Source organism: Centruroides sculpturatus, unplaced genomic scaffold, assembly GCF_000671375.1.
Source record: "Centruroides sculpturatus isolate CEXI.00-Female unplaced genomic scaffold, Cexi_2.0 scaffold1183, whole genome shotgun sequence".
NCBI lineage: Eukaryota > Metazoa > Arthropoda > Arachnida > Scorpiones > Buthidae > Centruroides > Centruroides sculpturatus.
This window is the reverse complement of record NW_019385406.1, coordinates 1,358-18,195: the sequence shown is the minus strand read 5'-3', so window position 1 is coordinate 18,195 and position 16,838 is coordinate 1,358. Positions and strand designations below refer to the sequence as shown.

General features: G+C 29.2%; 1 protein-coding gene across 6 annotated transcripts; it reads left to right on the top strand.

Moving 5' to 3' along the window:
- The first annotated feature begins 2,637 nt into the window (after positions 1-2,637).
- On the top strand, positions 2,638-15,059 carry LOC111638617 (hemK methyltransferase family member 2-like). Of its 6 annotated transcripts, none has more exons than XR_002758901.1 (4): positions 2,638-3,636; positions 12,451-12,537; positions 12,609-12,699; positions 14,904-15,008. XR_002758901.1 is itself a non-coding variant. In XM_023384362.1 (4 exons), exons 1-4 carry the CDS (start codon positions 9,848-9,850, stop codon positions 15,018-15,020), a joined length of 429 nt encoding a protein of 142 aa, XP_023240130.1. In that variant the 5' UTR covers positions 9,655-9,847; the 3' UTR covers positions 15,021-15,059. The 6 variants fall into 6 exon arrangements, 4 of the variants coding, with proteins under 4 accessions (XP_023240127.1, XP_023240126.1, XP_023240128.1 ...); XM_023384362.1 differs by lacking the exon at positions 2,638-3,636 and adding an exon at positions 9,655-9,981 and having other exon boundaries at positions 14,904-15,059; XR_002758902.1 differs by lacking the exons at positions 12,451-12,537; positions 12,609-12,699; positions 14,904-15,008 and adding exons at positions 4,551-4,639; positions 7,799-7,854.
- The last annotated feature ends 1,779 nt before the right edge of the window (positions 15,060-16,838 follow it).

The window sequence follows — 16,838 nt, the reverse complement described above, 5'->3', positions numbered from 1 at the left end:
AATTTTTCGAATACCGAGGTTTGATTCTATTTATTTTTTACAGGTGGAAAAAATACACAATTTACAAAAACATATTTACAATCGCGTTTTGTTTCTATCTTTTTAATACTCCTCTTTTTCAACGTCGAGTTTAAAATCAAAACAAACTTTCTTCCCCTCACAATATGGCGGTTTGTTCTACAGTGAAGCCACTTCTGGCTTCGAGTACTCCGCTAATAGCAACAAAGCGCTGCCACTCCATTAGGTATTATAGCTCCATGGTCCTGACAGAAAGCTTACGCTTTAGTATAGACCAGGGGTGGCCAACAGTTTTTGCCCCCGGGCCGAATTGGAAAGAAAACTTTTTTCACGGGCCGAACCAGAGGCTGCCCTAGGAAGATTTTGAGGTGGTGCAAGATCTAATTATGGTATCACCCCGTAGAGACTAAATTGTACATAGAGATTACAGATACATTTTTCACATTATCATGCTTTATCAACGTTCTACGCTGTACTCAAGACATTTGTAATGGAGGGTTAACTCTAAACGCACAGTGAGTTGTTGACCTTTTTTTTTTTTTGTTTAAGCGTTAGAATTTTTCACCGATCTATTCTGACTTGAGTAGCTAATACTGAAAGATTAATCGCGAACCATATAAATCCATTACACGGGCCACATACGGCCCGCGGGCCGTATGTTGGCCATGCCTGGTATAGACCAAACTCCGCTTAAAGAAAACCGGATTAATGATAACTGTCAACCTTTCTTCTAGTCCAATGTTTCCCAAAATGGTTCCTACGGACCCCTGGATTTTTTGGTAATCATTTTTACGTCCTGAGTAAAATATAGGTATAGATAAGTACATAAAATACAAGTAATGACAAGTATTGCACAGTGGGAATAGTAGCTAAAGCTTGCTCATTTTGAAAATGGGCTCTATGTTTTCTTTTTTGCATACATTATGACATTTTAGAATTTATTTTGTTTGTTTATAGAATTTTATACATTTATTTCATTTTTCTTTCCAAGACAGTTATAATTATTACTTGTNAAACGGGCAAGCTTTAGCTAGTAATTTCAAAGAATATTACTTTAAATATAAAAATGTTTTATTTATTTTTTATTTTTACGTCACCATTCACCATTCAAGACATGAAAGTTAAATTTGTAATTTTGCTATTATGTAGTTGTATAGAGTTATTTCACTTGGATGTTCTGATCAGGTTTTTGCTATGAGAAGGGGTCGGTGGCATAATAAGTTTGGGAACCATTGTTCTAGTCAAATGACCGAGATGTTTAAGGCGTCAGCCAATCGCTCATTTTTAAATTTCTGGTGTTATTTTGGGGATTAGTTCCAGTTCCCCCGAGCAACACCAGAAATTTTTCATGGATAATCTGTTTCGAATATGCTAATGCCCGAGAAGATAAAGCACTGAAATCCACGTGTTTACACTGTATCAAATGGCTTTTTTTTTTCTTTTCTTTTTTAACTCTTTTCGTCCTGTGGACACAAAGAGGGCTTCTTTTAGCAATCCCATTATGGGTTCGGCCAGGCCCACAATGGTTTCCTACAGAAAGTCCCTCCGGAAGGCACTTCCCCGTTAATAGATCGCCCAAGTGTTGCATTGCCTTGTTCTATCAATCCTATCTTATTCCGGATAAATATAGGTAATCTATTCTGAATACATTACCCACAACATTTAGGTCTTAGCCGAACCCATAATGACTATAAAATAAAAGTTTTCTCGTATCNTATTCAAAAACGGGCAAGCTTTAGCTAGTAATTTCAATGAATATTACTTTAAATATAAAAATGTGTTATTTATATTTTATTTTTACGTCACCATTCACCATTCAAGACATCAAAGTTAAATTTGTAATTTTGCTATTATGTAGTTGTATAGAGTTATTTCACTTGGATGTTCTGATCAGGTTTTTGCTATGAGAAGGAGTCGGTGGGCATAATAAGTTTGGGAACCATTGTTCTAGTCAAATGACCGAGATGTTTAACTCTTTTCGTCCTGTGGACACTAAGAGGGCTTCTTTTAGCAATCCCATTATGGGTTCGGCCAGGCCTACAATGGTTTCTTACAGAAAGTCCCTCCGGAAGGCACTTCCCCGTTAATAGATCGCCCAAGTGTTGCATTGCCTTGTTCTATCAATCCTATCCTATTCCGGATAAATATAGGTAATCTATTCTGAATACATTACCCACAACATTTAGGTCTTAGCCGAACCCATAATGACTATAAAATAAAAGTTTTCTCGTATCCATTTCACTTTAGATTTCTGTTGAATTATTAATTAAAGTTAAATATTTACATCCGAAATGCTTCAGAAATAAATATTATAAATTAAAATAATGTTTATTAAAGTGACAAATGAATTAATTATGAACAATATAATAATAACTCTACGATAATTATAAAAACCCAATAAAAAAATAAAATAATCGTTACTCACAAAAATACTGTATATTTAATTGAAATTTCAGTAATTTTTTTTAAATTACAAATAATTAAATTAAATTAAATTTGAAATATTAAATAATTATAAAATACAATTAAATTAATTATATAAATAAATTCTATTAACCTTTTTATCTTAAAATTGCATTTGAAATAGCGCCCCTAGTGGCACTTCTGGAAATAAGATTTTATACACATGTGGTGGAAGTTGTAGTTGTATGCTCTTATGTTAATGTATACTTTAAGATGAAATATTTATTTAGAAGTATTGTCTTTACTGGGAAAATATTAGTGAAAAACAATGTTAACTATGCAGTATTTAATCAATTATTGTATTGTACATCAATTAAATTACCTTGTGCCGTTTATAGTGTCACATGTAGGAGGAGCGTGTGTACAGGTTATGAAAGCACCAAGTCTCGTATGGTGGAATTCCAAAATATGTTTGGATGGAGTGAAAAAGAAACGATGGAAATACTTAAAGAAAATCCGAAGCTTATTAAAAACAGAATAAACAATGTAAAAGATATATCGCTTCATTTAGAAAAAATAGGTATAAGCAAGCAATGTATAAGCAACTCGCCTTGGTTGTTGTTAAATTCTTTAAATACTGTCAAAGTAAAATTAAAACTTATTGAAGAAATAGGTATTGATGAAAATTCTATACATTTACTGCCTATTAGTTGTGAAAAACTGAAAACTGTGATAAAAGTTTTTAGTAGAAAACCATTAAATGAAAATATACCGGAAAGAGTTCAATATCTGTGCGAAAACCTGGAAGTGAATGTAGGAAAATTATATGAATTAATAGGACAATATCCATTTCTTATCTATGTTGATTTTTCAAAAGTTAAAAATATCATGAAAATGTTAAAAAATGCTAATGTTAGTTCTGAACTTATTTGTAAAGATCTGTGGATTTTTAGACATAATGAGGAGATAATGGCTCAAAGAATGAAAACGATTCAATTAATCGGTGCTCCCATAAAGACTTGGTTACTACGTTCGACAGAAAAAATTTTTAATAATTCGTTAGCGAGGTGGAAGAAGAAAGTTAAAGCATTAGGAAAACACGATAATATAATTGACTATTTGGCAGAAAGATTGAACTGCAGTAAAGAATATATATGTGTTTTAAGCGAGAGAAATCCACGTTTGCTAACTGTTCATCCATTGAAAGTAAAAGAGGTATGTTAAGTGAATAAATCTTTGGAATTTAGACCAACTAATAATAAATAACAAACTGCTTTATTGAACTTAAAATGACAAAAGTATCAATTCTCAAGCATTTTAAAGTTTGTCTTTGGGAAAAATAATTTGAAATTTATATATTTTCTCTGAAAGTGAAGTTTAAAGTGCTATAAAAAATGCCTGAAAATGCTTCAGACATTATTTTGTTTTCTTAATTTCAATAAGACTGTTTCATTTGTAATTTATGTTTTGATATATTTAATTAATAAAACAAATTTTTATCCTTTTTCTTATTTTGTTTTCAAATGTCTTATTTTAAATTGAATTTAATATTTAAATGCACTCATTATTTCAGTGAATTCTAATTCAATTTTTAATTTAAAATATCATCGGTAACTTTGTAACTTATATACCCGAGCATTATGTTTAGTAATTTCTTATCCCCATGAAATAAAAAATCATAAAAACTTACTATGAAGAGATCATTTGTTGATTGTTGATAAATGTTTTTGTAGCTTTCTTTCCAATCAGATCATAGGTTTTGTCACTATATTTTAACTTTTGTCAGTTTGCAATGGAATGCATATTTCAGAGCAAACCATTACATAATTTTTTTTCTTTTTAAAAATGTCCTCAAAATTAGATATGAAATTTATCATCATGAAACTTCAGAACCTCACATCCATGGGTCTTTTAAAATGATTGCCTTTGATTAATATCTTTTGTTTATAAGGTTGATTGGGATAATTGTAAATTCCCCCTATCATGTAGAACAGTTTAAAAATCTGATGCAGACTCTAAAAAGTGTAAGCAGTGCTTTATTTATGAATGTCTTTATTATTATCCTGTACTTGTATTTAACATTTTATTTTGTTTACTAAAAACAAGATGTCAATATTTTTGACTTCAAGATTAGGTGCTGTCATCTTTGATGTGAGTGCTGCTGTCAATTAGTGAGATTTTGTACCATATTTTTATATTAATAAAAGCATACCCTAAGGTAAAATTTTTATCTTCCTATTTTGGTTGTGTACCATATAAACTGCAAAATTTGGTATTTACAATTACTGTACCCCACTCCAAAATCTGAGGAAATAATATTGTAATTGTAAATGGTACTTATAAATACAAATATGACAGTATTTATAGTGACAGTTAAGAATAGGCTTATTTAATTATGAAAATCTTACACAGGCTTAAATTTAAGAATGCATTGAACATACATATAGAAGGAATCCGTTATAAATTTAATATTTAGTCTCTAATTAAAATCTAATATTCTATTTTTTTGTTTATTTTATCTTTTGTTATTTGCTATTTTATCTTATTAGATGTGAAAATATATGTTGGCCTTAAGCCTTTCAGAAAAATATTTATCATCAAGTGCTTCTCAAACTTTTTGGATCACTGTCCCTTGGTTGTGACTGTGAGATCATTAGTAGTAAGCACAAAGTTATTGTATAGAACTTATCATACAGGAATACCAGGTTTATTTTTAAATTTTCTTTTCTATTTTTACTCCTACTTTGTATTCATCTTCTTTCTGTGAGGCTCCAGACAGGGTCTGAATATCTTGCTAAATGTGTTTAAAAATGTTTTTTTATAGAAAAATAAATGATTTAAGAGTGAGACAGAACAAAAAATACTTTATAAAATAAATGTGATGCAAATAAATAAAAAATGTAAATCCTATGATCAATCATCTCCAGTTGGGATCAGAAAATTCAGTGTCAGGTTCAACATCAATGATCAATCTCTCCTGTGACTTAAATTGGCCAAATTATGCCTGGAACAACAGGTAACACCAATCAAAGGACAAGAATGAGGAACCAAGATCAGTTGGAATGGGGGATTGCAGGACAGAATGGATAACCTGTGCCTCAAGGACACAAGGTTCTTTTTAAAAGATTCATTGTGATTTGTTTCCAAAAAGGTGCTTTTTCTATACTAACAAGATCAAACCTTTCTGTTCTTTCTCTAGGCTCTGTGCTCTTCTCCAAAGAGTCCTCTACCATCTACTACCTACTGTATATATGCACCATACAGAGAGAGAATAAACCTTTTCCAAGATAGGAGGTACAGGGTTATGAAACAATAAATCTGAGTCCTCACATATCAAAAATGAAAAATAAACATAAAGTTGATTGATTTAAGAATTTAAATTTAATTTTTTATATTTGACTTTTATTTTATGTTTTGATTTTGAAAAATGTTGCTTCTGTATCAATTAATTCTTTATCCTTATATTCCAGCTTCTATCTTCTGCTAGAATTAAGAATTTATTTGTCAGTTCCTTATTTCAGTTTTATTTAAACTTTAGTCTATTCATTTAAAAATTTGAGTTATTTATTTCTTACAAATCATATTTTTCTTTTTGTTGAAAACCTATATAATGAATCCATTGTCCATACTATAATTAAAAAATTATATGAGCTTAGAATTTGTTAATGAATTGTCTATTCAGTTTATTTAAAATAAATTTTATTCCTTTATATTTTAATTCATTTTGATATACAATAAAAGTCTAATTGGTCACTGTTTTAATAATTTGAAAATGTTTCATAATTAGTTATATTTGATTAAAATTGAATGCATGATTTTCCGTAACATGAAATTTTAAAAATAAAAATACCACCATATGCTACATTGGAATTAGTCCATAGTCTCATAAATGCTAATATGTAAGGTGCATCCACAAAGTAACTTCCAATTGACTGTAAAATGAGACAATAACATCAGAAGAAAACTGTTTATTGTTGCAGTGATATAGCTTATAACCTATTTTTTGATGTATGTACCACCATGTTTAGACATTTGTTGTAGCACTCACATGTGGTATTTTTATATTGGCAGATTGCATTTTGGTTGATTATTAAAGGAATATTGATACATGGTCTTATTGAATATGCCAAAACAACATGAAATTTGTGTTGTGGCTGGGTCTGAGAAGCCAGGACGATCGTGGTTGATTTTTTTGCTTAGTAATAATTTTCAGTTTTTGAGCCTAACAAATATATAACTGAACATAACAAAAATAAAGCAGAAAAAACATTATAAACAAATTAGCATAACGTGAGAGCTAGAGATTACTTTAGACAACAGATTGCACTTACACATTGAATGCATTTTTTCACTTCAGCACAGTTTGAACTTTGAAGTATCTGTCATTCAAACTCCAAAGCAAATTGTTGTTAAATTTAGCATTTGAAGTATGAGGTACTACTATATTGTAATAAGTTAAATAATAATATGTATACAGGGGGTGCAAAGTAGATATACAGTTGTTATTATGGAAAAAAAGCATACAGGGAGAAAATAGGAAGAAACAACATTTATTTTTATGTACAAATTAAATCACAAACAAGTTAAACAGTGAAGTCATTTTTGAGATGAGACTGTCTCAAATAGTGAGAGCAATGCATGTGCAAATCTCGCACTCGCACCTGTTTATAGAAACAGTCTCAGCATTTTGTATTTTCTTTTGACCCAATTCTCGGTTCCCTGACTACATACAGATATGGTTTATTTTATGTGTGCATGATTCAGGCACCAATACTCTGTGCCAAATTGCAATACCTGACATGTACTGTACTCCTTCATACCTCTAAAGCAGTGTTTATCAACCTCTAACGAATCGTTGTCCTCTTCAATAAGACCGTTATATAATATCTCCCCCCTTCACTTCAAAATTCCGATGCCGAGGGCCAAGGCTAACGCCAAATTCGTACTGCATTGAATAGACTAGTGACTAGTATAATGTTATTTGTTTAATTATTGTGCAATATAACGAATAAAATATCTAATTATTATTAATATAATGTTTTACTATATCGCCCAGAAAATTGTTTTTTGCCCCTCCAAAATATAAATTGTTACTAATCATCCCCTCAACATGGAAAAATGCCCACATGGGGGCGATATTGCCCCCGTTGAGAAACACAGCTCTAAAGTGTGCAGCTGTTGACAGCAGCGCAATTTTAGAGATGAGACTATTCAATAAGGAATACAAAATAATAATAGATAATAAAAATAACAATAATGAACACCAAACATTTGTATTTCACAGATTCTCAACTGTATACCTACTTTTGCACTCCCTTATAAGTATAAATTTTAAGTTTCAAATGATTTAACTGTAAAATTATTAATTTGTTTTTAGATCTTAGATTTCTTATTCGAGAAGGGGTTTAATGCACAACAGGTATGTAATTCTACAAGGATTTTTCAGTACAGTCTTGAAACTATTCAACAGAGGTTAAAAGAACTCGAAGAATTAGAATATTATCCAAGTTCACTCTGTGTTATATGCTGTACTAAGAAAGTACATGAGAATTTTGTAAAAAAGTTAAAAAGATGGAAACAAGTAGAAATCTTAAAAAGAAAGAAATAAATTATTTTACTAGAATATAGTCGTAAGCTTCTTGCCTCTAATAAATTAAATAATTATCTGAAATAACCAATTGGTGGCGATATACTTGGTCTATCAAACTGTAATGGACTGTAAGGAAGTTGGGATCACATCAAAAAAAAGGAGACAATTTTTTTTTGTGGAATGCATTTCAGTCTTTACTAGACTATCTTCAGCCACTATTACATAACTACAGATACCTATAACAATTGCAAAATATTATATTTAACATTTAGCCTTAACTTAATATATAATAATTTACAAAAGGAAAAACAAACCTGCAATATTTAACTTAATAATTAAAGGTAACATGAGTGTATACTGCTAACTGTTCATACATCCATCTGATTACAATTTCTTCTATGGATCTACTGACGGTTCACACAGACAAATAATTCCTTATGTGACTCTGTTAAGCAGGTCTATAGTATTGGTTAACAGCAATTCTTCTTGGTGAGAACTGGTAGCCAGGATTCACTTACTTTCCTTTCCAAATTGTCATTAATTCTATAACTTTCATAATTTTAAAATGTTCATAATATTGCCTTTCAGTAAATGTTTCTGTTTTTAATATTTTTATTGTGTCTCCTACGATTTCACATCCTTTGGAATTTCATTGTTTGTAGTTGCACTATCTGGCTACCAATTGGTTATTTGAGATAGTTATTTAATTTAAAGTATTCTACTTTAAATATCATACTTTACATTTATGAAATTTATTGAAATAACTTCTTTTTTATAATATAATTATACAGTATATATGTTACTGTGAAAGATTGAAATTAGAGAATGTCGATATTCTCTGGTGAATGTCGACACATACAAAATACGTAGGTGAAAGTCCGAATATTTGTTTATATTATTATACATTCGAACAATCGCCGGTGTATGTCGACAAGCACAGATAAGCTTTGGTGGAGGTCGAAACGACACCCAAGAAGGCGATGTCGACAAAAAGGCGACAGTCTATCGCCAAATAATTTGTGGAGGTAGGACACGGTCGTACCTCTTTTTCAGGCAACGGTTTGGTAGAAACTGCTCACTGGATGGCGTTTTTGTTCTTTTGATCCCGTGAGGTGGGGATTGGTTTGTCAGGTCGAGTGACGGAGGATGAGAGGAGTCGTTGGTAAGGCGTCTGCGATATCTGAATAAAAGACACCACTAACAGATCAGTTCGTAATCACGTAATCAGTTCGTAATTTGTAAAGAAAAGTTACTTTCCATAGATGAGATTTCTTCTCAAGAAATATCGAGTTGCAGCTAATACGAAAAGTGGAGGGCAAGGCTACACACGCTGTCATTNGAGCGCTTAAAAAGAAGGATAGGCAGGGTCAGACCCTCAGATGTGCGACGATTCTCCAACGATAGACGTGTACGTGTGCTGATCTTTGCAATTATAAATTGTGAATACATGTGACTAATATTATTTTCTTTTTTATTTTGTGCATGTTACAAGTTATAAATAAATATAAACAAACAACACTAACTCGATAATATTAAATCTAAATAACAAAATGATTAATTTACTGTGTTTTTGTTATTTATTACTCCTGCTTTTAGGTATTCAGTATTCGGCCGAATAATGATTAAATAATCGGTATTCGACCGAATAGTGAAAAATAGGCCGCATACCGAATAGTAACCGAATATTCGTTACATCACTAGAAAATATCCATTTATTCTTATATGAGAACTCGTGCCATCTAGTGTCAATTTTTGGAAATGCTTAAATTTTTAGACCACGTGCATAAAGTAAAATTTTTAAACACATAATTGCTGCTTCGTGGAATTATAAAAAACATGGGAAAATTAGAAACTCCCGATTGGAGTAACGTCCCTACATGGATGTTTAATCACGTCTACGAACCGGCAGAAGATACATTTCTTTTATTGGATGCCATCGAACACGATTTAGATAAAATAAAAAATTTAAAGTAAGAACAAATGCTATCAATTTCTCTAAGTAATTTAATTCATTACGATTATTTATGACGTTACGTGATAATCATTACCACGATAAGCAATTTTAATTAAAAAGAATGTGTGTAAAATTTGACTTTGACATACACTTGAATTTATTTGAATCTATGACATTTTATGATGCTTGATTAAGCTGAACTTGGGAAAATAAAAACCTTAAACAAACACCAGCCTATATTGAAACTCTTTTTGAGTAATAGTGTCCATATGAATATTAATTTACTTTAAACATTGTAATTCTTAAATTATATAAAGTCTAGTTTTTTAGCTATAAATATGATATGGTGTGATTGGTTTTATTGGTTCAGATTGAATTGATCACAGGTTCTATTTGTATTAGCAATGATATGTCACTTAAATTAGAAATGTGTAAACGATAAATAATTAAATACTATTGCTTTTTGTATCATTATACATAAGGTGTGTTTCAAATTTATACGGACATGAAAAACTTAAAGTGAAACCCAAATTTGCTGCATTAAGTGACAAATGTTTTATTAAAAATAACATGGATTTACATGTTTCCACACAGCAAAATAAGAATTTTAATCAAACATTAACATTTTGTCACTGAAAATAATATTTTTGAAAATTTTGTACAAAAAAACTGTTACATATTTATCTGGACAGGTTTCAAATTGCAAAGTTTTCTTACAATTTAATGGCCAATTTAACTTAATTACATTAAATACTCGATTAGGCATTGTTTCAATTAGATTCTGAAGGAATTCAATCTTAAGTTTATCCCAAGTATCTGAAATTGCTGCCTTCGAATCACGAATTGTGGGAAAACTGCTTTCCATTGGCATAAACTGTATGAACCATCATCCCCCAAAGATTTTCCATCAGATTCAGGTCAGGGCTTCTAGCTATTGATCCCCCACCCATTTGGCGTTTTGAAAATATTTGTTATTTGGTTCTTAAAATCGTGCCAATAATACTTTCAACCGTCTGGACCAGCTAAGATGAATTGTTTTTCATCACTGAACGAAACTTCAATTTATTCTTTGGACTATGCCATGTGTTTTTGTGCCCAATCAAGTCTGTCACTTTTGTGCTTTAATGAAAGTGGTGGCATTATAGCTTTTTTCTGAGTTTTAACGTTGGAGATTTATTTAAAACTCTCCACACTGTTGTGCTGCTACAAGGTAAGTCTAATTCTTGTTTTATTTTTCTTACTGATGTTTGTTTTGTGGAGCAAACCTTGATGATTTGTCTTCAATCTCCAGGTATAAGCTTGGGTTTTGGACCTGTCTTGAATTTTGGTACACCCTAGCCATGTCTTTTTGATAAATAATCACCAACAGTTGATTTTGGATGATTTATATTTGCTTCAATTTCTCTTATTGACTTGCCTTGTGATTTATAGGCATCAATCTGCTCTTTTTCATAATCAATCTTTCATAAATTCTTTGTTCTACCCATTTTAGAATGTTGAACAACATAAAGAATTTGTATTACAATTAGATATGTAAGCTGATTTGCATATTTCAATGCTTGAAACTAAACAATATTCTATTTAAGTAAATGAAATGAGTGCCTGTCTGCATAAATATGTAACAGTTTTTTGTACAAAATTTTCAAAAATATTATTTTCAGTGACAAAATGTTAATGTTTGATTAAAATTCTTATTTTGCAGTGTGGAAACAAGTAAATCCAAGTTATTTTTAATAAAACATTTGTCACTTAATGCAGCAAATTTAGGTTTCACATTAATTTTTTCGTGTCCGTATAAATTTGAAACACATCTTATTACATTAGAATTCAAAAATATAGTTTTTTTCTTTTAACTTTTTTGAAAATAAGATACAATAGCAAATATATGTGACATATTTTCTTGTTTACAAAGATAAATTTTTGTGCGTGGACTACTACTTACCTTTGCATATGAATCACACTATATGCATAAATTACTTAAGGCATGACTCATAAACAAAAGTAATTTAAATGATTCAATATTGTTTTCAAAAACAATACATTCAGATTTAGATCATGAATTGATAGAACTATAGAATCAGTTAAAATTAAATAAAGCAGTATTGTTATTGTATTTGTATTCTTTATACAGTATTTTATGATATTTTTTATCCCTTTTAAATAAATTGACTTTTGTTAATACAATCTTTATTCTGTTATATAAAACCACATCATTGGAAAATATACTTTTTATTCAAAATTTGTTGAGATAAAAATATTATATAAAATAACAAAATTTTTTATATAATAATTGTGTAAATTTGTTGTATTGGTTTCTTACATAAATTTAAGTTATATCTCCTTTCAAGATTTTTTTTTACCATAGTATTATGTAGGATAATTTACAAATTATTCCTAAGTAAAAAATAACAATCCTATATGATGATAAAAATATTTATCTTATTTAATTACTAACTTTAAAATAATAAATTTTGCATTTTTTAAGCCCAGTTATTTGTTTGGAGGTGGGATGTGGAAGTGGAGTTGTAATTACGGCTGTTGCCAAAGCTTTAAACAATTCAGCATTATTTATGTGAGCTAAAAAAATTTTTTTATTTTAAATTCATTTTTTCAAGCTTTTAATTAATTATTTTATTTCTTTAGTGCTACAGACAAAAATAAATATGCCACAGAAGTTACAAAAATAACTTCAAAACAAAACAATACTGAAATTCAAATTGTTAGAACTGATTTGGTAAGTTATTTAATAATTAATTAAAAAAATCATCTATTTATAGAAATAATTATATTATTATAATGTGGTTTTGCAATTCTAAGAATCACTTTTTTACCCCATTTTACTTGCCTGATATAGAGGTGCATCTTAGAATCAATGACATTCTACATTCATATTCTAAAACAATTAGCAGTCATAACAAGTAGACCATGTGATGCATTATGCAATAATAATAAATGTTTTCAGCTATATTGCTCAATACTACATCAGTTCAAATAATCTTTGCTAAAGTGTTTAATTTAAATTTTTTTTAATGTTTAAAATGTGCATTTCAAGATGACATTATGATTTCATGCATTAAAATGAATAGCTATTGTATTTGCAGACAAGTAATGAAATAAAGCTTCTAAACTCAGTCTCTTTTATGGAATTCATATTGTTTTTCTAACTTATTACTTAAACAAAACTTATTAAAATTATTAAAAGTTTTCCGTTCATAAAAAAAATCTTAAAATTGAATTTTAAACTTTTATTTTGGCATCTTAGACTTCAGGAAATATGGTATATATTTTTATATTAATTACAGTTACATAAAAGATTGCAGTTTAAATTATTAAAGAATGCAGTTTTATCATCAAAGAAAGCAATTACATTTTGTTAAAATCTGAAGATGTTATAGTTTTAAATTCTTTGTATTATATACTTCTTGAAAGCTATTACTTCTAATGAATTGTTAAAGTATTTGGAATATTAAAGTGTAATATCAGAGTTAAGTAAAATAAAAGATTTAGGCATGTAGAGAGAAAGAATAATTCAAATAAAAGTAAAAACAAATCTTTATTAAGTAATCAATTTACAAGACAGAATCAAATAAAATTTGTATTTGAAATATGTTGTTTTGCATTTATAAGATTTGCTTCATATTTGTTTTTCACTCATACTCCAATTTGAAGAACTTTAAAAAGTTCAGTTTCTGTAATTATAATGCATTTTGTAATACTGTTTAATTATTGCCAAGAAGTTTTTGTTATTTAATATATAAATTATACAGAAATTTTTCATAATATTTAATTATATTAAATTATTTTAATTTTTGTTAATTAATGTAGCTTTTCTTTGTCCTTGAATTTTTTTTAATTAATATTTATGTTTATCATAAGTATTCATTTTATTTTTATACTATTTTCATTAAGTATTTATATTATTTTCAAAACATAGGATAAATTCCTTCTTTAGATTATAGATAGATATCACTATCTACATTATCACTAATATCATTTTTAAATGTATATTTTTAAATTTGATTAGTTTAGTTTAACAGAATTTAAAAACATCTGAAAATTTGCTTCTGTCCATTTTGGATATTTTACTACAAATAAATATGAAGAATTAGTTGTCATTGAGTATGGTTAAACCAAGAATATTTGAACTATTCAGACTCATTTTATATCTTTTGGCTTTATGTAATTAATAGCATAAGTCTGATCAATAGAGAAGTTGTGGCTGACGTTTTCAATGTGAAAACATGTACGTCAGATGTTCAGTGCCACCTTCCTGTAAGCCTAGAAGTTTGACAATGGCATTTAGAATGTTGGTGGAATCATGCTTGACATTCCAAATGCCATTGTCAAATTTCTAGGCTTACAGGAAGACGGCGCTGAACGTCCAATGTTTTTGCATTGAAAACGTCAGCCACAACCACTCTAATGTTTAGAAATTATACAATATTTATTATTTAATATTAAAGCATTAAATTTATTAACAGTTATTAAACATAGCTATATATTAATCAATTTTGTATTTAAGACAACAAGACAAAACCTTTCTCACTTGTTTCTAGCCATTTATATATGAGTACGAACGTTTTTGTACTTGTGTATAAACGGCTGTTTAAATTTCTACCAACCGACGCTCTAACAGACCATGGTGTATCTGAAGAAGGCCTATTAAGAAGGCCAAAAACATTTGTACTCGTGTATAAATGGCTAGAAACAAGTGAAAAAAGTTTTGTCTTGTCGTTTTAAAATAGTTCTAGCTACAAATGCATAGAGTTTTGTATTTATTTATTCAGAAATAGTTTAGAATTTCATACAAATGACAAGTAATTGGATCTTGATAAAAGAATAATTAATGATAAATATTGCTTAGGGTGTTTTTTAATAATAAAACCAAAATTAATATCAATAAGGCTTACATTTAAGTTGTTTTTTAATATGTTATAGGTTGTTGGTTTGCATGATCGCCTTCAAAGAAAAATTGATTTAATTTTATTTAATCCTCCTTATGTTGTAACTCCATCTCATGAGGTAATAATAATTTTAAGAATGTTGATATCATAAAATTGTTTTTTTATATTATCATCACAAATATAATTTGTATGTTAATTTGTTGAAGTGTTCATTTCCAAAGTTATGTATATTTCATCAGAGCCAATTAAAAATATACTGTATAAAAGAGAATTTTTAAAATATTTTTATTTATATAAATCATAATACAGGTAACTCCCATATAACACAGGAGTTACGTTCCAAAAAATTGCCGTGTTATGCGAATCCGTGTTATACGAAACAAAGAACTAGTGCAAAAAGGGAGGTTAGGTTCCAAAAATTAAAAAAAACATGCTGTTAAATCCTTCTTTAAATCGATTTATTCATTTTTTTTACGGGTAAAATACTTATTTATTATTTAAGTAAATATTTTACCAGAGGATTATTCATTCTATATGATCTCAGCATGAGCATCATCAACTGGTAACAGTTTTTAGGTGCGTTCGTTAATAGCGGTCACTCTGTCTCCACTACAACAGGAGTATGCTGCTGTTTGTAGGCATTTAGGAACAACAGTGAAAGAAAGAAAGATGGCAGCATCCACACTATCGATAGTATTGTGATAGAGGAATCTATAATTCTAAAATATGAGCTTTTAGAGGCAAAAGAAGGGTCCCAATTGTAACATTTAACCATTAAATGGATTATTTGTTGAAAGATTATTCCATGAAAGTAGCCACGAAAAAAATTAAAATGCTCATGCAGAGGTATAAAAGAACGCACCCTTTATTACATTTCATGTTGTATGAGGGCTTTACCCAATTCCCGAACTGTGTTAGAGTGAACCCATGCTATAAAAGCACCGTGTTATACGGGGTTACCTGTATATATAATTAATTAACTCATATATATATATATCATATATATATATGATTTAATTTTAAAAATTAATTTTAGTTTTTAATTTATTCATTAATTTGGATAATCAGAGAGTTCTACAATATATATACATAGTAGAACCATGATTACCTGAGGTAATGTGGACCATTGCTACCTAGGATAACTGAAATTGGATAAAATGGATGGTCACAGCCATTTTGTATTAAAAATTATGAATATAAAAGATTTCAATAGTATCAATTTAAACCTTCTTTTATACCTTAGTGAATTTAATCATATATATAAAAACAGTTTTTTTTACATTATTTATTATATAGCTAATACATACAGGGTTCCTACATACTGGGAAAGTCAGTCAGTTTTCATTAGTGTTCAGAAAAAGTCAGGGAATTTGCTTCCTTGTTGATTTTTGCTGACAATATGTTGCTGCTTGGTACAAACATGCAATTACAGCAAAGCTTTTATAAATTATAAGAAAAGTAGTGTATTCACTTACAGATACACCTTGGATAATGCAGAACCTCAGTTAATTGAGGCTTGCCTAATTGGGTTCTAAATCTTAATTTTGAGTGAATTGCTTTTTGATTTAGGTTATAAAAATGTTTTGTCTTAATTTAATGTTTGATTTAATGTGAACAATAAATATAAATTTGGCAAATACTTTATTTCAGTTATCTATATATATAAAAATGAATGTATGTGTGTGTGTGTGTGTCTGTCTGTCCTTCATGCATTACCACACCGTTTATCCGATTGCCATGAAACTTTGGAAAGTTTTTTTAATTTTTTAATACACTCCCGCGAAGTACATTTATCCTACGATAGATGGCGCGCATTTACACGAGCATTCGCGCACAGTGTGTTCGATCGATTTCAAATTGTGAAGACCATTTCCTCCCTTCAAAAAATATCTCTATATATGCATTTGTGAACTGTTATTTACGATATTTATAATAATTTTTGTTTAATCACTTTATTTCAACTTTTTTT